The following is a 23,578-nucleotide window of genomic DNA, read 5'->3' as shown; positions in this document are numbered from 1 at the left end:
TGACAGGCAAACAAAAATATATTTTATCAAAAGCAAAATTAATAGAAATGTATGTATTTAATTGCTATATAAATGATGTAAACCCTAAAAAATGTAATAAAAACAAAAAATATGCTAAATTAAATAAATATTAAAATTTACCAAGCCTTGTTTCCGGGGGGACGTCTGAAAGCGGCGGACTTCCAGCGCGCATGCTTGAACAAATCTTTCACGTTTTTATATTTTATTACGGATTTTTGAGGGTTTTTTTTAAAGCAAGAGAACTGTGGATAACCCCCGTCTGGATTAAAGATGCATTAACATGTAAGTTTTTCATCATATATGTTGTTACGGCGTTTTTATTAGCCTAAGAATCCTTAAATGCTAACTGTCATTCAAGATGCTTCTTTTCTGTACAACGAACACAAAACGTTTAATTAAATACAGTTTTACAATTTAAAAAACATAAACGATATAAAATTATGCAAAATCTGAGGGTAGAGATTGTTTTAATGTGACGTTAAATAAGTCAAAATACATTCTGTCATGGAAACAATATCCTGTAAATTGTAAAAAGAGTTTTACCATTAAACAGATAATGTAGATTCATTGTGAATATAAATAAGCTTTATAGATAAATAGTTTAAACATTTTTTTATGTTGAATGTGATCTCCTTCTCTCAGATCCACCAAAAGTCAGTATTAGGGCTGGGTATCATTAAGAAGTTGCCGATACGATACAAATCTCGATACAGTGAAACTTCGATCCGATACGATATATTTCAAATTGATTCGATAAAGTCTTAATCATGGCTGTGACACTAAAAGTCTTTGTTAAACCACTTCTTGTGCAAAGTTCATATGAAACACAAACAGTTTAATCCTCAAAACAGTGAAAATGTCAAATGTGTCGCATAAACGAGTTTCCTTCCTCTAAACCAGGGGTGTCAAGGGGTTCCCTCCAAGAGCTTTAATCTGGCCCTCGGCTGATTTCCTATTAAAATATTTTAATTATATTTTCTATTAAAATGTTGGTAATTTTCCAGCGTCTCTGTACGTGGCCCCTCCCACCAGAGCAGCACAAATGAAGACTTGTCTCTTTCCAAACGCTCTTAAAGGACGATCGTTTTGACTGTTGACCGTGACACCCTCATCAGAAAAATGTCCAACATGAGAAAAGTGGAGCCGAGTGCAGGATTTTACAACAAAAATGGACTTATTCCTATTTGCAAACAAGTTAATGTTAAAACGTTGTGTTGAAATTACATTTTTCTTAAAGTTTCAGGTTGTTCATAATATTATAATATTTTGTAACAGAAAGAGTTCATCAATTAAAAAAGATTTCTGTAATAGATTTGTGTTTCTCTGCACAAATATTTGAACTTATTGTTATTTTTGGGGTTTACATGACATGAGTTTTCTGATCCGGACACTTTGGATCAGAGTTGGTTGGATACAGCCCCCGGACCAAAATGAGTTTGACACCCCTGCTCTAAACAAACAACAAAACTGTGGCTGTAATAAAATAATTTAGTAAAATATCCCAAAAAATACTCTTGACGATTTATTGATACAGCAGCCCACGATATCGATACTGTATCATCACATTTAATGATACGATATATCGATATTTCAATATTTTTGCACATCCGTAAGCAATAGTGCGTAAAATTAAGGCTGTGCCATTAATTGAATTTTGATCGTGATTTCAATTTGTGTGTCAAACGATCTCCAAACTCTTATTGTTGAAACGAAAAAGCTTAACAAAGTTTATTTTGGGATATATATTTTTTTATATAATTAAGTATATTTATTTTTAAATATAGAGATTGTAGAACAGTTGGATATATAGTTTATTTTGGATACATTTCTGTTTTTCTGCCTTATTTCATGTTTGAAGAATATTTTATTCATCTTATGTTTTATACATCACAAAACTGCTGTGAAGTTTATATTTGTAGCCTATTTTTAGTTTCTTTTTCAAAGTTTTGCATAAATGAAATGCTGAATAAATGCATAGTGTAACTAAGAAAATAATCGTTTGAATAAAATAATCATGATGATGATTTTTCTCAGAATTGAACTGCTCTAACTATAATTATAATATTATTCTTTTTTTCCTCTTTAGATTTCCTTCACAGTCTGGGTTTTTCGTGAACATGATGTTGGACCGAAGCAGGACCACGGTTCTGGCAGACATTTTGTTTTTCAGCGGTGAACTCTCCTCCAAAGACCAGAGCGTCCTCTGCCGCTGCTCCCGCGCTTTTGTCATGTGAGACTTGGATTTAAACACCTGGTCATGAAGTAAATTTAGTGTGTGTTTAGTGTCACTAGAATTTCAAAGTCGATTTCGAGTAAGTAGGGTGGAGTAGAAGAGGTGTAATGGTACAAAAATCACAGTTTGGTACATTCCTCAGTTTTGAGGTCATTGTTCGGTTCATTTTCGGTTCAGCTTGGGAACAAAATACAAAACCATTTGTGTTTATTAAATCAACAATTTGTTTTAACATTATACAAACGGGAAAATAAAATAAATGCAAAGTGCTGCTTGGTAATACTAATAACTTAAATAAAATATTCTCAAATAAGCAACAATTGTATGAAATATTATGAAAAATAAATTCCTTGTAAATTGTAAACGAAACTTTTCAAAAAGGAAAGCGCAGCACTAACAGTTTCAGGATGAACTTTTACTCAGTCTTCATATTTTTGGCCAGAAAAACCAACTTGTCCACATTGTCTGCAGTAAGTTCAGATCTGCTGCAGTTACACCAATCAGAGACAGATCAGAGCGAGAGCTGCTAGAGCGAGGTGAGGCTCAGTATGACAAAGAAATTTAAACATTTTTTAAAGTTTATGTTGTGAAAATAGAAAAGAATCTGCAGTACCTGGAGCGGCCACTAGTCGACCTCGATCCGGGACATGGGACTTTATACTCAAACTACTGCTACTTAAACAAAAATAAAAAAAAAAAGGTTTAAAATTATATTTTCCGTAGTGATCCATGAGCGTGTACTAGTCTCTGTGCTCTTTTAGTTGTGCTCTTTTGCAGCTCAAGATCGGTCTTAACACATTCGGGAAAGGTTTTGCTCTGTCCTCTCAATGGGACTTTTTTTTTCGTATCGATATCTGTTCAAACGAGGATCGAGTTTCAATTCTATTTTTAGTATCAATTCGTGTCTTATTTTCTACAACCCTGATATAGTTTATATTCATTGTTTTATTTTAACTTTCCCTCCAGAGACCGTGAGCTTTATCGTTCTGACAATCGACTTCTCAGGAACGTCCCACAGCCAGGTAAGCACTGCGGCTTAAGCACCTCACCTCACAGCAAGAAGGTCCCGTGATAACTGGAAAAGAAAATACAAAAGAAGAAGAAATATCAAATTGATTAAAAGGGCCCGTACTACACCATTTTCTGATCTCGTAATAACATTATAACGTGACTTAAAGCTCAGAAGAGACAATTTTGTGTAATATAGAACCTTTTAATACCTTTAATTTTGGTTTATAATCTTTAATTTTGTATTTTCTGTTGACCGCAGAGGATGAGGATGAGGAGGAAGCAGAGGAGGAAGAGCAGCAGACTCCAGACGCTGAACCAAACCCGGAGGAGGAAAATGTTTTGGACGAAGAGTCTGAGCTGATGTTAAAGATGGGGCTTCCTCTGTCCTTCTCCAGCTCCTCGGAATACAAGAGAACCGTGAGAAAACCAAATTAAAGGGCTTTATTTTTTTATTTGTTTGCTTACTTCTCTCTGAAAATCTGGCAACCCTGATGTTCACAGGGGAAGAGAATGAACAAGAACCCAGCTCCGTTTTGGGCCACGGCACCAGACGAAGACGACGAGGAGGATTCTGATGGTACGAGATGTTTATTTAAAGGTTCTAAGGAGGATTTTTTTTTTTGTTTGTTTCAAATTGTCAGTGAAAGCTCAAAATAGCATTATAGAGATGCAGCAGACTTGTAATTATGATGACCAAAAAAAAAAAAAGAATGAAAATGCATCAACTGTGGATCTAGTGAGGCCAGATAAACCTTACGTTCGGCTGTCACACATTCCAGACACGAAAGACGCCGTTTACTCGACCAACGCAGCGGTTCTGAGAGGCTTTTTCGAACTGTAGCTTCCTCGCAGTTTGCACAAAGCTTGTAGCGATCGCAGACAAGAATCCACGACCAGTTCACCGCAAAAGAAAGTCCGTTTTTGAGGTCGGAGCGAAGTCAAACTGAGGTGATTCTTGGAGATTCCTTTCAGCGATGGCGCAACTGAAGCAGACGAAGGGTCTAAAGACTGACACGTCGGTCGATGAATTACTTCTGGACAGGAAACTTCAACAGCAATACATGCATCACGAATTTTGGACTTCAGGTCACTGCACAATCCTTACTGGGAAGGATCCTCCGAAAAGTGAACATCAAACCATGACTTTTGACTATATTACCCATATTTTTAAAAATATGAAAGAAACGGAAATGAAACAGGAAGCAATCAGAAAGAACAGAAAACAACTTGAACAGTTTAACCACGAGATGGAGAAGAACCAAAACTTTAAAGTTTCCATAGAAGAAACCTACAAAGAAAAAGAAAAAATAGATGCCTGGTGGGACAACAAAGCTGTCACCTGTAATAACTGTGAAGAGAACTGTCATTACCCAAGATGCACCTGGGCCTGGAGTCCAAGCTGGTGTTACGTCATGAAGGACGGGAAATGTACTTCCTGTTCTGGGAAGTGTCCAGTGGAAGCTCATGTGAAGGAAAAGTGGAGATATGTGACTAAGAGCAGAACAGTGGAAAGGACCATTGAAGAAATGAAGACCAAGTTTGAAGAGAATAAAGCAGAGAGTGAGAAGAAGACCAGTCTGCTGGAGGATCTGGAGAAGGAAATGTCCAACCTTCAACAAGCCAAAGACCAGAGTCTGGACGATGCCTTTGAGTTAGTGGAGCAGCTGGAGAGGATCGCTCTGAACGTGGACTCTGTGTCCACCTTCATCCATCTGGAGTTTCTCATTGAGAAGATGAAGGAGAGGGGAGATGAAGAGAAGATTCAGAAACTGGAGAGAATGAGAGATCGAATGACTAAAAAGGAAAAGGCTGCAGCTAGATACTTCAAAAAGATGCGTGAAAAGTTCCGTGATGCAAATTCATTTGAAATTGGGTTCATTTAGGTGACATTTCCTGTTATTCTGCCTCTTATATAGTATATATAGTAAATATTTTAGTTTTGGGATTTGGACATCGTAATTGTGTGGTTGTTGGATCCTAACAGCGGAAAACGGGCTTCGGAAGTTTGCAAACTCCATCAGTGCGAAAGTGAATCAGATGTGTGTGACTGCAAACCTTAGTTCAAACTGTTTCTCTTCCCAACGGAATGAAAAATAGTGAAAGGCGAAGGCGATGGACAGGATTGATCCACAGGAAGAACCAAAAAGGAAACATTTGGCTGCCTAAATCATCCCGAGTTTGCAGCGAACGTTTTGTATGTGGAGCAACGACAAATCAAAATCCCGTTTGTTAATGGAGAGGAGCAGAAGACAAACAGACTGAGCTGCACTTTCTTGTTCTTGTGGTTTTACAGAAACATCACGTCTTGGTCTCTTTGCAGTGGAAGGTGTTTCTTGGTGAACAGTTGGAGCCTTTCACTTTGGCGTTGACTTTTTAAATTCATAACCATTTCCGCTGTTAGGATCCAACAACCACACAATTGCGATGTCCGAATCCCAAAACTAAAATATGACAATATCACAACCAGAAACAAAAGTGATATGGTTCAAAAGACTTGAAAAGATCGACTTTGACAATAGACGCATCCCACTGGGAAAACAAAAACATGGAGGTTTGATGCTCACTTTTTCGGAGGATCCTTCCCAGTATGGATTGCGAGATGACCCAAAGTCCAAAATTCGTGATGCTTGTATTCTGAACACGCAGCGGCTGTAAACAAGCGTGATTTCTAGAGTAAAGAGGCGGCGGGAGGAGGCGTACAACAGTTGAAAAAGGAAAAACAGTCACTTATTTCTCTTTCCTTGGACAATCCTCCAAACAACCTTTAAAGAGGGAATATTATCGACTTTTTTGAACTTTCTACCATGTTAAACACATTCAGGAAAGTTTCATTTCTGTCCTGTCAATGGGATTTTTTTTAGTATCGACACCTGCGAAAAATTAGGATCTTCAAGTTTCGGTTTCGATTCTGGTTTTAGTATCGATAAGTGTCTGATCTCGATACTTTTGACAGCCCTAAATTGAAACTAAATCTTCAAAACACTTTCACTTTATTAATACTGTTATAAATGTGCACTATATCACTTTTCTACCTGCTTGTCTCCTTGGAAATATTATTCCTTGGCCTGAAATGTTTCACAGAGGGGCATTAAATTACATATCTTGCAGTAATTATTTTGCAGGTGTTTCATTGCTGCTCGATTATGGAAAAAAACATCATCACGATTATTTTGGTCAATATTGAAATCAGGATTATTCAAACGATTATTTTTTTAGTTACACGATGCGTTTATTCAGCATTTCTCTCTAAAAAAAAACACTGTTGTTGATAATTTACGCAAAACTTTCACACTGAAAATAAATTCAGGCTACAAATATGAACCTTAGTGCAGTTTTGCGATGTATAAAACATAAAATAAAAAAAATAAAAAACTTTGAACAGGAAATAAGGCAGAAAAACATAAATGTGTCCAAAATAAACTATACATCCAGCTGTTCTACAATCTCTATATTAAAAAAAATAAATAAATAAATATACGTATTTATATGAAAAATATCCCAAATTAAACTTTGTTAAGCTTTATCATTTCAACTCGATGATATGAGTTTGGAAATCGTTTGACGCACAAATCAAAATCGTGATCAAACTTCGATTAACTGCACAGACTTAGTCGCCGCTGCACTGATCTGACTTGTAACCTGGCAGAAAAGTTACATAGTGCACCTTTACACCGCGCTTTATCTTTAAAGAGGAGCTGTTACGCAAATTTGACTTTTTTTTTTTTGCCAGATTTTAACGTTGTTCCCTACTCAAAAAACTGCCTGAAGAGTTTTTAGAGTCAACCATGCATCTTTGAGTAATTTAGTGATCCCTCCTGAGCTCTATTCCAACCCTCTTTACGGTTAGATTTAAGTTTCTGCACGAGGCTCCGCCCACAACGCTCCCGCACGACAATTCTCCGTAAACATACAAAAGCGTGATGCAAAACGGCGCACAGCAACGTGACAAACCTGCGATGTGCGGTCGTTTTTATCGTTTGTGATTGTGTCGTGACGGCGCTCTGAAGGGGGAGTGACTCGTGTTAATTAGTTGTTTTGGGGCAAGTATTTAATTCTCAAAACGATAAAATGTGAATACTGTGTTATAACGGAGCATTACGTTGTCACAGATGTAGAAGAGGAGGAGCCTGAACCTGTGGAGAAAACAAACACGGACACAAAAGACGACGAGTGGCAGAAGTACTGGGGTAAGAAACTATTTTATTTTTTATTTTAAAAAAACGGGGAGTAGAACATTTGTTTGTGTTGTAGGACGTTGGTCCATGTCACCAATAGTGTTGGGGAGTAACAGATTACATGTACCGGAGTAATCAGAGTACAAATGATGAGTAACTATTCAGTTACAGTTACTGTTTCAGTGAGTGGTAATTGGATTACAGTTACTTTGTTGAAATAAATGGATTACACAGAGGTATTTACCTATTTTCACATTTTGGGTTAAACCAGAACTAAAACTAGGACTAAACCAAGACTAAAACCAGGTCTAAAACCAGGTCTAAAACCAGTCTAAAACCAGGTCTAAAACCAGGTCTAAACCAGGACTAAAACCAGGACCAAAACCAGGACAAATCCAGGACTAAAACCAGGACTAAACTAAGACTAAACCAGGACTAAAACCAAGACTAAAACCAGGACTAAACTAAAACCAGGACTAAACCCAAGACTAAAACCAGGACTAAACTAAACTAAGACTAAAACCAGGACTAAAACCAGGTCTAAAACCAGGACTAAAAACCAGGACTAAAACCAGGACTAAACTAAAACCAGGACTAAAACCAGGACTAAAACCAGGACTAAAAACAGGACTAGGACTAAAACCAGGACTAAAACCAGGACTGAAACCAGGACTGAAACCAGGACTGAAACCAGGACTGAAACCAGGACTAAAACCAGGACTGAAACCAGGACTAAAACCAGGACTAAAACCAGGACTAAAACCAGGTCTAAACCAGGTCTAAACCAGGTCTAAACCAGGACTAAAACCCGGACTAAAACCCGGACTAAAACCCGGACTAAAACCGGATTAAACCAGGACTAAAGGAGGACTAACCCAGAACTAAAGATTAAACCAGGACTGAACCACGACTAAACCAGCACTAAAGACTAAACTAGGTCTAAAAAAACAAAAATTTTCAGGATGTGGTTGGTACATTCATGTAGTTTTAAAAAAACATGACAATATCAAGTAATCCAAAGTATTCAGATTACATTACTCACTTTAAGTAATTTAATGGATTACGTTACAAACTACATTTTGGTGTATGTAATCTGTAATCTGTAGGGGATTACATTTTAAAAGTCACCTTCCCGACACTGGTCACCAATATTATACATGATACAAATTTGTGGATTATTTATTTTATGTTTTTTATGTTTATTTATTATGAAAATTCCACTAATAAAACTAACGGTACATTTAAAAAATCAAGTTTCTTTTAAACATACTAAATTTATCAGCCGCTTTAAAGCTGCGGTGTGTAACTTTTCTAGTGGAGGGTCCGTCAGATGCTTTTCTCCATGGAGACGTTATTCCTTTGTCTGGAATGTTTCACAATATGGCATTAAACCTTTCTGTCTTCATGGAAAGCAAAACCGGACCAAGTTACAGGTCAGATCTGTGGAGAGAACCCGCGTATTTTTGAGCTTTAAAACCACCTGTAGTTGGATAAACGTGAGGTAGAGCTGTTTAATGTCACACTGTGGAACATTCCAGGCAGAGCAATGGCACAACCACCAGAAAAAGTTACCCAGTGCAGCTTTAAATACGAGCTGTGTCGAACTTTTGCATATGATTCTCCCTTCTGTGATGTCATGAGTGTGTTTTTGAACTCTCTCTGTAATTTTTAAACCTATTTTTTTACTTTTCTTCACAAATTGCATCTTGATTGGTGTAAAATTATAATTTATATTTACAGCAGAAATTATCCCACCAAATAAAGTAGAAAAATGGAGAATTATCAAAACCTGTCCTGTGCACTTGTAAGTCTGACTCTGCTCTCTTCTCTTCAGCTGAACAGGGGGAGTCTTTGCTCTGGACTCACTGGTTGGAGAAGAATCCGGACTTTGGATCTGAACCGGACCTGGACCCTCCGTGGGTCAACCCGGACCTGAAGACCTCCTGGGACCTGCACTACCAGGAGACCTACTACTACTACCAGGAGCAGTTCTACTACTGGACGGAGCAGGGCTGGACCGTGGGCTCAGAGCACGGAGGAGGGGAGCAGGGAGGAGGAGAGGAGACGGAGGGATTAACGGAAGAGTTTAACCATTTTTGCACTTTAAAAACACCAGGAGACGAGCAAAACATGGACTTTAAAAATGAGTTTGTGAAAAATGGAGGAGGAGAGAGAGCAGAGCCGAGCGAAGGAGGAACAGATGATAAAAAACCCTCAGACGGTCATCAGAGCAACTCAGAGGAACGAACAGGTACAGTGACTAAACCTCTGATCCCAAAGGGGCCGGATCAGAAAATTCATGACATATAAACCCCGAAAATAACAATATGTTCAAATATTTGTGCAGAGAAACACAAATCTATTACAGAAATCTTTTTTAATTGATGAACTCTTTCTTTTACTAAATATTATAATATTATGAACAGCCTGAAACTTTAAGAAAAATACAATTTCAACACAAAGTTTTAACATGAGCTTGTTTGTAAACAGGAATAAGTCAATTTTTGTTGTAAAATCCTGCACTCGGCTCCACTTTTCTCATGTTGGACATTTTTCTGATGAGGGTGTCACGGTCAACAGTCAAAACGATCGTCCTTTAAGAGCGTTTGGAAAGAGACAAGTCTTCATTTGTGCTGCTCTGGTGGGAGGGGCCACGTACAGAGACGCTGGAGACGCTGCTGTGATAAACACCACAGAAAATTAACAAGATTTTAATAGAAAATATCAGTAAAATATTTTAGCAGAAAATCAGCCGAGGGCCACAATAAAGGTCTTGGAGGGCCGGATCCAGCCCCCGGGCCGTATGTTTGACACCTCTGGGCTAAAACATCATAAATAAACCAAATGTGTTTTCAATACTTGTAAAGGTCTTGTGAGGTTTTAATGATATTAGAACTTTGTTGCACGTTGTCCAAAAACAGACCTGGAGTTGTGTTTTGTTTCATTCACACGTTTGCCTAACGCAGGCATGTCCAAACTATGGCCCGTGGGCCAAATGTGGCCCTCAGACCAATTTTTCTTGGCCCTCAGGCTTCCAGCTGAATTGACCCAAATTACCTTGCATCTGCCTAGATAAAATGAATATTTAATATTTAGTGTTTGGTTTTAAGGATCATAGCGTGAGTAAAGACTTATGTGCATGTTTATCATGTTAGAATGAGTCATATTTCAATTATTCACAGTATTGAGCATCAGTCTACGGCCGTTGATCAGTCTCTGCTTCATCTGTGTTCAGATCTGTGGCCCTTGATGAAAAAAGTTTGGACACCCCTGTTTTATTATGAGTTTTAGGCGGCTCCACCTGCAGCTCCAGCAGGACGTACACGAGCGACTCTGACTCTGTGTTTCTCAGTGGGAAAGACGAGCAAAGTCGACTGAGGCGTTTAGTCGCTTGTATCAGGTCCACAGTGTCCTTAGGCAAGACACTTCGCCCACATTGTCTAGTATGACAGTAGTGTGAGCGTGAGTGATGGTGGTGGTCGGAGGGGCCGATGGTGCAGATTAGCAGCCTCGCGTCTGTCGGTCTGTCCCAGGGCAGCTGTGGCTACAGTAGTAGTTTACACCACTGAGTGTGGAGTGACTGAATAATGAACTGTAAAGCGCTTTGGGGATCTTGAAATGCGCTATATAAATGCAGTCAATCAATCACAGTGAAACTAACAGCTGAACAGACTTGTATTTACCTTCTGCACAGGCTCACTACGGCAAACACGAGGATTTCAAAAGTAAAAGTCTTTCACACGACACAGATCTGCCCCAGGAACACGTTGTGCTGATGGTAAAAAAGCACAAATTCAACAGTCGATGCTCTCTGTGTATTTTGACGGGGATATGTGGATAGGATGGATCATACATGTTCGCCGTGGAGCCGCCCTCATTCACTTTCAATGCATTCTAAAAATTACGCGTCCAAAGTTGCAGTTTTGACTTTAAACTTAATCCTTTCTGTTTTCTTCAGGTTCGGTGCAGACTGGAGGAGGAGTGGACAGAGGTGAGTCCAGGAGGAAGTCTGAGGAAGAGGAAGAGGAGCCTCCAGAAAAACCGCAGGTCAAACTCAAACGCAGGTCAGTGTAAAGTCTCTGTCAGAACAAATAAAACTGCACTGAGTAACTTTTCTGGTCTGCTATTAAAATAATCTTTTCGTTTTCTCTTCAGTCACGAGCTGGACGCAGAGGAAAGCCCACAGCCCATGTCCGAGGAATCCTGGAGGAAACTGGGTCTCAAACGAAACGCAAACCCAGTGTAAGTTTAGACTGATATAACCGAGAACGTGAAAGTAACAGAAGTGTAACTACAGGTACGTCTGTGTTTTCAGCTTCTCCAGTGTTTTCAGCGCGACGGGTTTTCAGAAACAACAGAAGAAGAAAAAACAAAACCGTAAACAAAACACACACATACGATTCTCAGACGACGACTCTCAGAGGAGCTCCACTCTCAGTAAGGTAAAAACGGTTTATATTAGAAATGTAACTCACCTCAGTGCCGTTTGAGTTTGTAGAGCAAAGGCGCCCAATACATCGATCGAGATCTACCAGTCGATCTCCAGGAGAGTGCGGGTAGATTTTAGTGTTGTAGTACTCAAGACTGGTCTTGGTCTAGTCTCGGACTGGACTGGACTCGGTCTTGTCTCTGTCTTGGAGCTTGGACTCGGTCTTGTCTCGGTCTTATAGGCGCTTGGACTCGGTCTTGTCTCGGTCTTGAAGGCGCTAGGACTCGGTCTTGACACAGTCTTGTCTCGAAGGAGCTTGAACTTGGTCTCGTCTCAGTCTGACACTCAACGAGTCCGTACATAATTTATTACAGTTGTAAAAAAAAAAAAAAAAAAGTAAAAATCCTGCTCATTTTCTTCACTTTCTTCTCAGTTTTGTGTAAAGTGCCAGTGGAAGTTCTCTTAAAGAAGTGGTTCTCAAACTGTGGGTGAGGGTCCAAAAAAAGGCACAGAGTGTTTCAGTGCAGAACAATTAGTTTGACTTATTTTAATCTTAAATTAACATTTATCAGATAAAATGGAGATAGATTTATAAAAAACTTATTTATGTGAGTCAGCCTTTTCCCACATCATGAAGATCATTAAGTCCAAGCTTTAGGAGTGTCCAAAAATATCAAAATATTAGTGACGGGCAAATGAGTCGGAGCTCCGGAGCACGTCTCGTTCTTTCTGAAACAAATTGCTCCGAAGCTCTGCCTCGGAGCTCGTCTCGCAGCAGCCGCTCACATGATCAAAGTGTTGAAGTGTCGGTCCCTCCCCCTACTTAATCGCTTTAGTGTATCGAAGCGTTTCATTGGCTCGGCGAATGTTCCGCTCTGCGATTGGTTCAGAGCTTCAGAGTGTTCGGCGCACTTCCGTGGTTTGACGAGCGCTGAACTGCTACAGGATAAAAGATGCACCAATATTTCTTAAAAATGTTGGGTAGTGAAGAGTATTGTGTGACGTTAGTGGTGATTTTGGCGACTTTTGGCATTTGTTTCATTTTCGATGGCGTCTACAAGTGGAAAAAAAGCGATCCATGGTTTGGGATCACTATTTTCTTATTTACAGGATGTTATTTATGTTGCTCTTCACATATTATTTTAAATCATCATTATTATTGTGTTATTATTGTTTTGTGGGTTGTGTGCTGGTTTGCAATGGTTCAGTTTGTCCACTAGAGGTCAGTGTTTCTCCAAGGCTTCAGACACGTCCAACCATTTGAGACAAATTACAAAATACAAAATATCGATGTATCGTATCGTTTAATGTGATGATACAGTATTGATATCGTGGGCTGCTGTATCGATATATCGCCAAGAGTATTTTTTTTGGTTTATTTTACTCAATTATTTTGTTACAGAGCTACAGTTTTGCTGTTTGTTTAGAGGAAGGAAACTCGTTTTCACTGTTTTGACGATTAAAATGTTTAGATTTAGACATTATTTTTTATTGATCTGTACTGAATCGATTTGAAATATATGTCGTATCGGCAACTTCTGAATGATACCCAGCCCTACCAAGCACCGTTTCACCGTGACCGACTCTCAGTATATTTATAAATAAATAAATAATTGATTTGCATTTTTCTAGTCGATCGTTTGGACTTGATCATTTTATAAGAATCTCACGCGCTGAAAAAGTGCGAACACGTCTGTAGTCGAGTCTAAAATACAGGGATTTTTACAACTTTTATACAGAATAAGACCCCATGGAGACACAGACAGTTGGAGATGTTACTTCTTTGCCGAGAATGTTCCACAGTATGGCATTAAACTCGTTTAAACGCGTTTTCTATTACTGTTCTTTTACAGCTGTTTTCATTGATGATAAAATTTTGCTCAGAACCCCTCGCCTCTCCGTAGACGTGACCTGGTGTTGCCTGCTTGTCTCCAAATAAGAAAAAGCGTTTTATCTGTTAGATTTTAAACAAAGCAACAGCATCTCCATGGAGACGAGCAGGAAAGGTTACACGGTGAACCTTTAATTCTTTACGAGCATGAAAAATAACAGGAATTGTTCTTTTTTTTTTTTTTTTTTTTTTAGGTGAAGGATTTTCTCGGGAACATCCAGAGAAACACGGAAGCTGCGACGTCAGAACCGGGAAACGTGGACGTCGCAGAAGAGAGGAAGGAGGGTTTAACGAAGGATAAGAACGTGTCGGAGGAGGAAGAGGAAGAGGGGACGGAGAGAGAGAGAAACCTGGAGGAGGAGAGGACGGTGATCAGTCTGTGGGTTCCAGACGCAGAGGACGGAGAGGAGACGAAACGAGCCCAGAACAAGAGACCTCTGCCCTGCTTGGAGACTCCAGACTTCCTCCTGCCAGAGCCCGAAGGTAAACCCAAACACCTGAGGAAACAGACTTTAAATCATAATTATTATTGTGGATGTCCCGATTACATTTTGTTGCCCCCCGAGTCCGAGTCCTTTGATTTTGAGAATCTGCCGATACCGAATCCCGATCCGATACTTCTATAAAACATTATAAACTGAACGAAGAGCAAAGAATCAGATCCAGGACGTGTGCGGGGATCAGACTGTGTTTATTTCATGTGTAGTGTTTGGACTAGGGATGGGCATTCGATGAAATTTTCTTAATCGATCGTCGAGAGAATTAACGATCGATTATCGATTAATCATTAACGTTTTTATATTAAAATGATCATCATTATTATTACTATCTGCACTCCTAATCTGCATAAATAAATTCAACTTTACGACAAATAAACCGTAACGACTCTAGAGCCACATCAGCCCGTTTATTATAATGTGTTTAATTCAGTTTTGCGCAAATCTCACAGAAACTAAACTTAAAACCGCATCGCTAATTTGCATAAACTCAGCGAAGATAAAACTACAGCTCTTGTGTCGCTGATGTGGTTCAATTTCTGTCTGATTAAAAGACATGACTCAGTGGAATACAAGTTAGTGTGACCAGATTTGTGTTTGTCAAAACCAGGACACCGTACGGGGGGAGGGGGGGCGGGGCCTCGTCATCCACATTGAGCGACTCTCACCTGGTAAAGCTTTTTCCCACTGGACACAGAAACATATGTGCTGCTTTGTTCACTGTGCACATGGACTCACACTTGTCCCGACCGGAACTGAAAGTGTGGAATTTCTTGTACAAATCATTGTTAAATACGCATATGCACTTCGGTACGTTACAGGCGGACTGACTGTGTTTGCTCGCTCCTTCTGAGTGCAGAGAGCTACTTGTACGGACACCTGTTTGGTCACGCTACACACAGCAACCTGCATTCGGTTTGTCGATAAAAATTTACGTAATCGATGAAATTCTTAATGATCAATTATCGATTAATTGACTAATCATGCCCATCCCTAGTTTGGGCTGTCCAAAACTTTTTTTTTTTATTATTAACTTTTCTCACCATTCATCATCCTTGTTGAAAATCTTTACTTTTACCACAGTTTGGTCTTGGAATGTGTAACTTAGTAAACTTAATGAACTGGACCAAACAGGAACCAGACCAGAACCAGATCAGACCTGAGACTCGACTCTGCACAATCTACATTTTTTTTTTATTTGATATTATATGTTTGCATGTTATATTTGAAATATTTAGGCTCGTCTATGATCCAAATAGTACAAAATTTTACCAAATAAAAACAAGATGACCGAAGCTCCACAGCCCCTGTCCCCCGCACCGCCGCCACCTCCACAAACTCACAGCAGAGCACCGCAACATCAGTCCCACCGCTCAATAGACGCTTCGTGCCACTGGACGGACACTCTCCCTCAACAGCGCTTTGTGTTTTGTTTGCAACAAACAGCTCTGAGCGATGACGCAGGTGTGAACACGGGCCACAGAACCACAGGTAACAGCGCCCGAGCACGACACGACCCAGAAGTCCCAGCGCGAGTGTCTCTAGTACAGTGGTCACCAACCTTTTTCAGACAAAGATCTACATACTTGGTCCGAGAAAAGAGCAAGATCTACCAACATGGACGTAAATAACAACAACAAAAGTGATCGTGTTTATAGTTCCAGACAGCTTTATTTTTGCAATCTTGTAACTTAAAGAACACTCATTATAGAATGGGGACCAAAACACTCTCTGCAAGAAAAAATGTGTAACTGCAATTAGGGATGGGCATGATTAATTGATTAATCGATAATTGAACATTAAGAATTTCATTGAATACGTTAATTTTAATCGACAAACCGAATGTATGTTGCTGTGTGTATCGTGACCAAACAGGTGTGTACATGTGTCTCTGCATCAGAAGGAGCGAGACACAAACAGTGGGTCAGTCTGTAACGAACCGAAGCACAAATGTGTATTTAACAATGATTTGTACAAGAAATTCCACGCTTTCCGTTGCGTTCGGGACAAGTGTGAGTCCATGTGCACAGTGTATAAAGCAGCACATATGTTTCTGTGTCCAGTGGGAAAAAGCTTTACCAGGTGAGAATCGCTCAATGTGGATGACGAGGCCCCGCCCCCCTCCCCCCGTACGCTGTCCTGGTTTTGACAAACACAAATCTGGTCACATTAACCTGTATTCACCTGAGTCATGTCTTTTAATCCGACAGAAATTGATCGCATCAGTGACACAAGAGCTGGAGTTTTATCTTCACTGAGTTTATGTAAATTAGTGATGTGGTTTTAAGTTTCGTTTCTGTGAGATTTGAACAAAACTGAATTAAACACATTATAATGTCAAACAGCTGATGTGGCTCTAGAGTCGTTATGTTTATATGTCGTAAAGTTGAATTTATTTATGCAGATTAGTGCAGATAGTAATAATAATGATGATCATTTTAATATAAAAACGTTAATGATTAATCGATAATCGATCGTTAATTCTTCCGACGATCGATTAAGAAAGTTTCATCGAATGCCCGTCCCTAACTTGCAATACAAACAAAATGCAAACCAAATGCAGTGAAAGCAACCAAAATAGTGCAAATTTGATCACTAAACAGCATTAAGGGTCAATGAGAGAAGTTCTATTATTATCAAACTCGGGGTGATGGGTGAATCTGAATTTCCTTGGATAATGTTTTGAAGTTTGGTTTATAGTTGCAAACAGCTAAACTGAGACAATCTGTGAGGTGCCTCTCGCTCAGACTGTTTCTGTGCTTGGATTTGTTGATTTTCATTTGTGAAAAGACCACCTCACGCAGATAAGTTAAACCAAAGTAAGCGCTCACTTACAATGCACATCTAGTATCACAAATTGTTGAATTCAGCTGGAGATCTACCGGGGACACGGCAAAGATCAAATTGTTGATGTCGATCTACAGGTTGGGGACCACTGCTCCAGTACAACAGGCGCTGGGACAGACAGACGCGCTGACTGGACGTCCCTGAGCAAGTCCCGCGCCTCAGAAAAACCGTTATGTGCTGTGTGTCCTGTGTGTTATATATGTGTATTGTTTATCTGATACGTGATCGGACCATAATGCCCGAGTCTGGATCGAGTCCGCAGTCACATGATCAGATCAGGACAACCCTAATTTTTATTGTTTCATTTAATACTTAGTGAATTTCAGATGGATTTGGTTTGTTTGTTATATTTTATGTTCTTAAAGGGCTTCTGCCTCAGGTCAGACTGACACTCTGACGTCCACAGCGCACGGACACAGATGGATTTTTGTACTGAATAAATCGTGTTCGTGTTTTTGTTTGTGTGTTTGTGTTCCAGGCGCGAGTGCAGACGGCGCCGCCTGCCCTCAGAGGAAGAGGAGGGGGAAGCAGAGGAGGGCAGAGCCGGTGCCGGAGGAGGTGGCGGCCGAACCGGAGCTGGCCAAATACTGGGCCCAGAGACACCGGCTGTTCTCGCGCTTCGACCAGGGCGTCCGGCTCGACAGAGGTCAGACTGTCCCCGTGGAAACGAGATCGAAACACAAACACGGATCAGGTTTTAGACCAGGAGTCCTCAAATGTTTACAACAAATATCACCCAAGAAAAGATTTCACCTTCTGAGTGCCACCAGATTTAAACCAGGACTATTACGGTCTAAACTAGGTCTAAACCAGGTCTAAAACAGGACTATTCGAGGTCTAAACTAGGTCTAAACCAGGTCTAAAACAGGACTATTCGAGGTCTAAACTAGGTCTAAACCAGGTCTAAAACAGGACTATTCGAGGTCTAAACTAGGTCTAAACCAGGTCTAAAACAGGACTATTCGAGGTCTAAACTAGAGCTAAAACAGGACTATTGCAGATCTAAAACAGGACTATTCCGGATCTAAATTAGGGCTAAAACAGGTCTGAACCAGAGCTAAAACAGGACTATTCCAGGTCTAAGCCAGGTCTAAACTCGGGATAATCTAGGGTTAAAGCAGGACTATTCCAAGTCTAAACCAGGACGATTCTAGATCTGAAACAGGACTATACCAGATCTAAACTAGGTCTAAACCAGGACTATTCCAGGTCTAAGGCAGGTCTAAAATAGGACTACTCCAGGACTCTTCCAGGTCTAAACCAGGTCTACAACAGGTCTAAACCAGGTCTAAGCTAGGGATAAAGCAGGACTATTCCAGATCTAAACTAGGTCTATAACAGAACTATTCCAGGTCTAAACTAGGAATAAAACACGACTATTCCGGATCTAAACCAGGTCTAAGCGAGTACTATTCCAGGTTTAAACTAGGTCTAAACCAGGTCTAAATGGTACCACACACTTCCTTTTAATGGTTCTGATCCGGTTTTAGAGGGCTGGTTCTGGTTCTGATGGTTCTGATCCGGTTTCAGAGGGCTGGTTTTCCGTGACTCCGGAGCGGATCGCGGAGCACATCGCCGTTCGAGTCTGGAGCAGTTTTCCTTCGTCTCGTCTCGTCGTCGACGCTTTCTGTGGAGTCGGAGGAAACGCCATCCAGTTCGCCCTGAGCGGAAACAGAGGTACACACAAGACAAGTACTACAAATACTACTACTACTACTAATACTACTGTTACTACAAATACTACTACTACTACTACTACAACAAATACTACTGTTACTACAAATACAACTGTTACTACAAATACTACTACTACTAATACTACAAATACTACTACTACTAATAATACAAATACTACTACTACTAATACTACAAATACTACTACTACTAATACTACAAATACTACTACTACTAATACTACAAATACTACTACTACTAATAATACAAATACTACTACTACTAATACTACAAACACTACTGTTACTACAAATACAACTACTACTACTGTTACTACAAATACTAATACTACTATTACTACTGTTACTACAAATACTACTACTACTACTGTTACTACAAATACTACTGTTACTATAAATACTACTACTACTAATACTACTACTGTTACTACTAATACTACTACTACTACTGTTACTACAAATACTACTGTTACTACTACTACTACTACTACTACTTCTATTGCTACTGCTACTACTAATACTACAAATACTACTACTACTACTGTTTCTACAAATACTACTTCTATATCTACTGCTGCTGCTGCTTTTCCTCTGAGTTCAGAATCTGCTGTTCAGTTCTTGTCTCGGCCTGTAGATGGCAGCAAAACTCTTCTCCAAATACAAGTACACACACTGCTTTAATACATGAGGAGCTGCTACTACTACTACTACAACTACAACTACAACTACTACTACTACTACTACTACTACTACTACTTCTATTACTACTACTTCTATTACTACTACTTCTACTACTTCTATTGCTGCTACTATTGCTACTACTACTACTACTACAACTACAACTACTACTACTACTACTACTACTACTACAAATACTACTACTATACTACTACTACTTCTACTACTACTACTACTATACTACTACTACTACTATACTACTTCTATTACTACTACTTCTACTAACTACTTCTATTGCTACTACTACTTCTACTTCTACTACTACTACTACTACTACTACTACTACTACTACTACTACTTCTACTTCTACTTCTATTACTACTACTTGTACTACTACTACTACTACTACTACTACTACTACTACTACTACACTCTACTCCTCCTCCTCCTCTTCTCTCTCCAGTTGTTGCCGTGGACATTGACCCCGTGCGCATAGATCTGGCTCGTCACAACGCGGCGGTGTACGGCGTGGCGGAGCGTGTCGACTTCATTCAGGGCGACTTCCTGCAGCTCGCCCCCCGTCTCCGTGGCGACGTGGTCTTCCTGTCCCCGCCCTGGGGAGGCCCCGCCTACCTGAGCGCCGACGTCTTCGACATCCAGACCATGATGGAACTCGACGGATATCCTTCAAATGTGTCAGATGCCCTCCCATGTCCCCGTGTTCCTCTAATGACGAGCTTTCAGTTTCCTGTTACAGGCGACATTTTGATGACTTTAAGGCCCCGTTTACACTTACACGGGTATTTTTAAAAACAGAGACATTTCCCTTTGTTTGTGCTCATCTTTTACACACAAACGGTGACTTCGCCTCACGTTTGTGTGTAAAGAGAGATAAACTGAGTTTTAGGAGCTGACGCGCCGACAGTGCGACCAATGTTTACCTTTTTGCTCTGATGTGGGGGTCCGACACCCCTGATTAACCCATCACGCTAGGCGGTGTGATGGGTTAATCGGGGGTGTCGACCCCACATCATGGGGGGTCCGACACGAGATATATATATATATATATATATATATATATATATATATATATATATATATATATGTCCAGATGCCATCCCATACGGACCTGGACAGGGTCAGACCGATGTTCCCAATGTTCCTCCAATTGCGAAAGGAATTTATGTTCCCCATTAACACCGCGTCCTCATCTCAACTTATCACCATGAACTCATAAAACAGCAGCATGAGCCTAGAACTTTGTACAAACTCACCCCACATCAGCCCAGAGCAGAAGCTCTGAGTTCGGGCGACAGCGCTAAACACACGGGAGCAGTGTCTGTAACTCAGCCCCTCAAGACGGGGCTGGGGGTCCAGTGTTTGTCAGATCCATCCGGAGGCTCCATCCTCCATGTTCTGGTTCCAGACGGGGGCGAGCAAGACCAGCCCTCAAAGGACTGGGTCCAAGTGCTTCAATGTCAGCATCTGTGCAGGAAAAGTGAGAATGTGCTGTGGACCACAGGTCCGGGCTGCTCCGGTCCTGCGCGCTTGACCGCGGCTGGTTCTGATGTGGTGCAAAGCATCCGGACAGAAGCGCTTCTCAGGTGGAGGCACCGGACACTAACCCCCGCTTCAGCTCATCTATTTCTTCTGGTTTTCATGTGTTTGCATTTACACACAGCTGATGTTTCATATCCATGAGCAGAGATGAACAAGGGCTGAGAGGTCAGTGATGTTGCCACTTCTTTAACAGATCTGTGGAGAGGCGAGCCTGCTCACTAATACACGTTTTACAAGCTATTTTTGAGTCATACTTACAAGTGTAATAACTCTACAGGTTTGAATCTGATCCAGCTGCGCCCAGAGGCTCGGTGTAGTTCTGACGGAGCTCGATGGAGGATTTATGCAGGTCGATGTAAACAAAAATATTGTTTACATCGGGAAAGGGAAATATTCGTTTGTCAAAATACCCGGCTGTGTGTAAACGTAGCCTCGTCAGGAGTCTTCAGTGTTTTTCAGGCCAGGGACAAGAGTTTTATATGAATCTGGACCTCGTGTCGAGTATAAACAGCTGCTCTAGGAGCTGTTCCATCGAAGTCACTTCACAAGTCCAGGTTTATCCTGAAATCCTGAGCTGAAACTCCATCTCCAGTTTAAACCTCAACTCGTTCCATGACAAAAATAATCCTGAGTCTGACCAAAGACAAACTCAGGCCTGAAGTTTTGCTCCGGCCTTCTCAGAGTCACCGCGAGCACAAAGGAGCAACGACATCACGGAAAATGGGGCAAAAATTTGATGTTTTTTATGATCTGACTAAACGAGAGAGAAGCCACGGCGCTCACCCGCAGAGTTTGATTTGGGCGACGATGCGTTTCTGGTCCTTCTGATCTGAGGAGCGAGAGGAAAGACACGACTTCTCCTCCTCTCCTGTTCTCCTCCTCCTCTTTTTTTTTCCTTAACTCTTTGTCACATTCGAGATTTTCCGAAAGGCCAAACTCATTTCTGACAACATCGTGTATTTCCTGCCTCGGAACGCCGACATGGACCAGGTCTGTACTTCACAAATCTCACAAACTTTTCCTGAATTTCAAACAAAACACAAGTCCAGGTCTTTATATTCTAATAAAAGTCGGATTAAACTTGTATTTTTTTTGTGTGTTTATTTTCCAGATCGCGTCTTTGGCCGGTCCCGGGGGTCGAGTGGAGGTGGAGCAGAACTTTCTCAATAACAAACTGAAAACCATCACGGCGTATTTCGGGGGTTTGATAAAGTCCGGCGGCTCAGAGCAGGACTCCGTTTCCCACAATGCAACACAACAAGACTAACAGAGTTTATCCCACCACATTTTTACTGTAGTTCAATTTAAAATGTTTAACTTTTGATTTAAGTTTTAAGTTTGTACAGTGTTCTTTTTTTTATATATATATATATATATACTTAAGCTAATTTTATTGATGTATAAAATAAAATTGTTTTTTATATTACATGTATTAACCGTGGAGTTAATATGAATTCATGATAATATTAATTTCCAAGATGTAATTTGGAATATTTAACCTTAACATTTCAGGAACAGTTTTAGAAAACAAATGCGCTGTGTACGTTTTCAGCTGGGGGTCCGTCGCCTGCTTGTTTCCATGGATACGCCATCGCTCTGCCTGGAATGTTCCGCAGTGTGACTTTAAACGGCTCTGCTTTACGTTTATTTAATCACAGGTGGTTTTGAAGCTCAAAAATGCCTCGAAAAACAGACGTTCTGACAGAGCGACGTTGCCTCTCCACAGATCTGATATGTAACTTGGTCTGGTTTGGTCTCCGTGAAGATAAAAAGGTTTAATGCCACACTGTGGGACATTCCAGACAAAGAAATAACATTGAAACTTACACATTTTAAACCTCAAATGAGACATTTACAGACACATTTGAACAGTTTTGAGTTTTGTTTTTGTTTTTTTCAAATAGAACCTGATTTTTGTTTTTAAAAAAGTCCTGAAAATAATATTAAACCAAATTATTTATTTAAAACGGTTTGCAGTGGTTCAAAGTTACTCCTCAGCTTCCTTAGGCATTGTACGAGACGAGACCAAGACCAAATCGAGACCGTCTTTGTCATTTTTTACATTTATTTGTATTTTAGTGTTATTTTAGCACAAATATACAAAGGTTTTTATAAATCTGTCTCCATTTTATCACTCGTCAAGTATCAGACCTCGAGACCAAGACAAGACCGAGTCCAAGCGCCTTCGAGACCGAGACAAGACCAAGTCCAAGTTCCTTCGAGACCGAGACGAGACCGAGTCAGAGCGACTTCAAGACCGAGACAAGACCGAGTCCAAGCACCTTCGAGACAAAGACAAGACCGAGTCCGAGTGCCTTCAAGACCGAGACGAGACCGAGTTTGAGCGCCTTCAAGACCGAGATGAGACTGAGACAAGACCGAGACCAAGCACCATCAAGACCGAGACAAGACCGAGTCTGAGCACCTTCGAGACGGAAGACCGAGTCCAACCGCCTTCAAGACAGAGACGAGACCGAGTCCAAACGCATTCGAGACAGAGTCCAAACACGGTCGAGTTCGATACAAGACCAAGACCGCAAAG

The 23,578-nt window shown here is 40.4% G+C and overlaps 1 protein-coding gene across 1 annotated transcript; it reads left to right on the top strand.

Annotated features, from left to right (window-relative positions):
• Positions 1-162: 162 nt before the first annotated feature.
• Positions 163-23,008, top strand: tgs1 (trimethylguanosine synthase 1). The gene is made up of 16 exons (XM_055151677.1): positions 163-303; positions 2,108-2,251; positions 3,221-3,276; positions 3,525-3,682; positions 3,767-3,842; positions 7,375-7,452; positions 9,275-9,691; positions 11,399-11,504; positions 11,596-11,682; positions 11,756-11,882; positions 13,955-14,243; positions 17,583-17,750; positions 18,635-18,781; positions 19,940-20,158; positions 21,950-22,026; positions 22,148-23,008. Exons 2-16 carry the CDS (start codon positions 2,139-2,141, stop codon positions 22,301-22,303), a joined length of 2,274 nt encoding a protein of 757 aa, XP_055007652.1. The 5' UTR covers positions 163-303; positions 2,108-2,138; the 3' UTR covers positions 22,304-23,008.
• Positions 23,009-23,578: the final 570 nt, after the last annotated feature.

This window comes from Boleophthalmus pectinirostris, unplaced genomic scaffold (assembly GCF_026225935.1).
Source record: "Boleophthalmus pectinirostris isolate CB_2022bp ecotype Guang Dong unplaced genomic scaffold, ASM2622593v1 HiC_scaffold_16, whole genome shotgun sequence".
NCBI classification, from domain to species: domain Eukaryota; kingdom Metazoa; phylum Chordata; class Actinopteri; order Gobiiformes; family Gobiidae; genus Boleophthalmus; species Boleophthalmus pectinirostris.
The sequence above is the reverse complement of the archived record's forward strand: the minus strand, read 5'-3'. Positions and strand labels throughout refer to the sequence as shown.

What these genes read in the sequence shown, in the direction of transcription:
- tgs1 (XM_055151677.1), top strand. Translation starts at nt 2,139, where the DNA reads ATGATGTTGGACCGAAGCAGGACCACGGTTCTGGCAGACATTTTGTTT. An exon ending in CAGGAACGTCCCACAGCCAG is followed by an intron (nt 3,277 to 3,524) that starts GTAAGCACTGCG and finishes TGTTGACCGCAG; the next exon opens with AGGATGAGGATGAGGAGGAA. An exon ending in CAGGTCAAACTCAAACGCAG is followed by an intron (nt 11,505 to 11,595) that starts GTCAGTGTAAAG and finishes TTTTCTCTTCAG; the next exon opens with TCACGAGCTGGACGCAGAGG.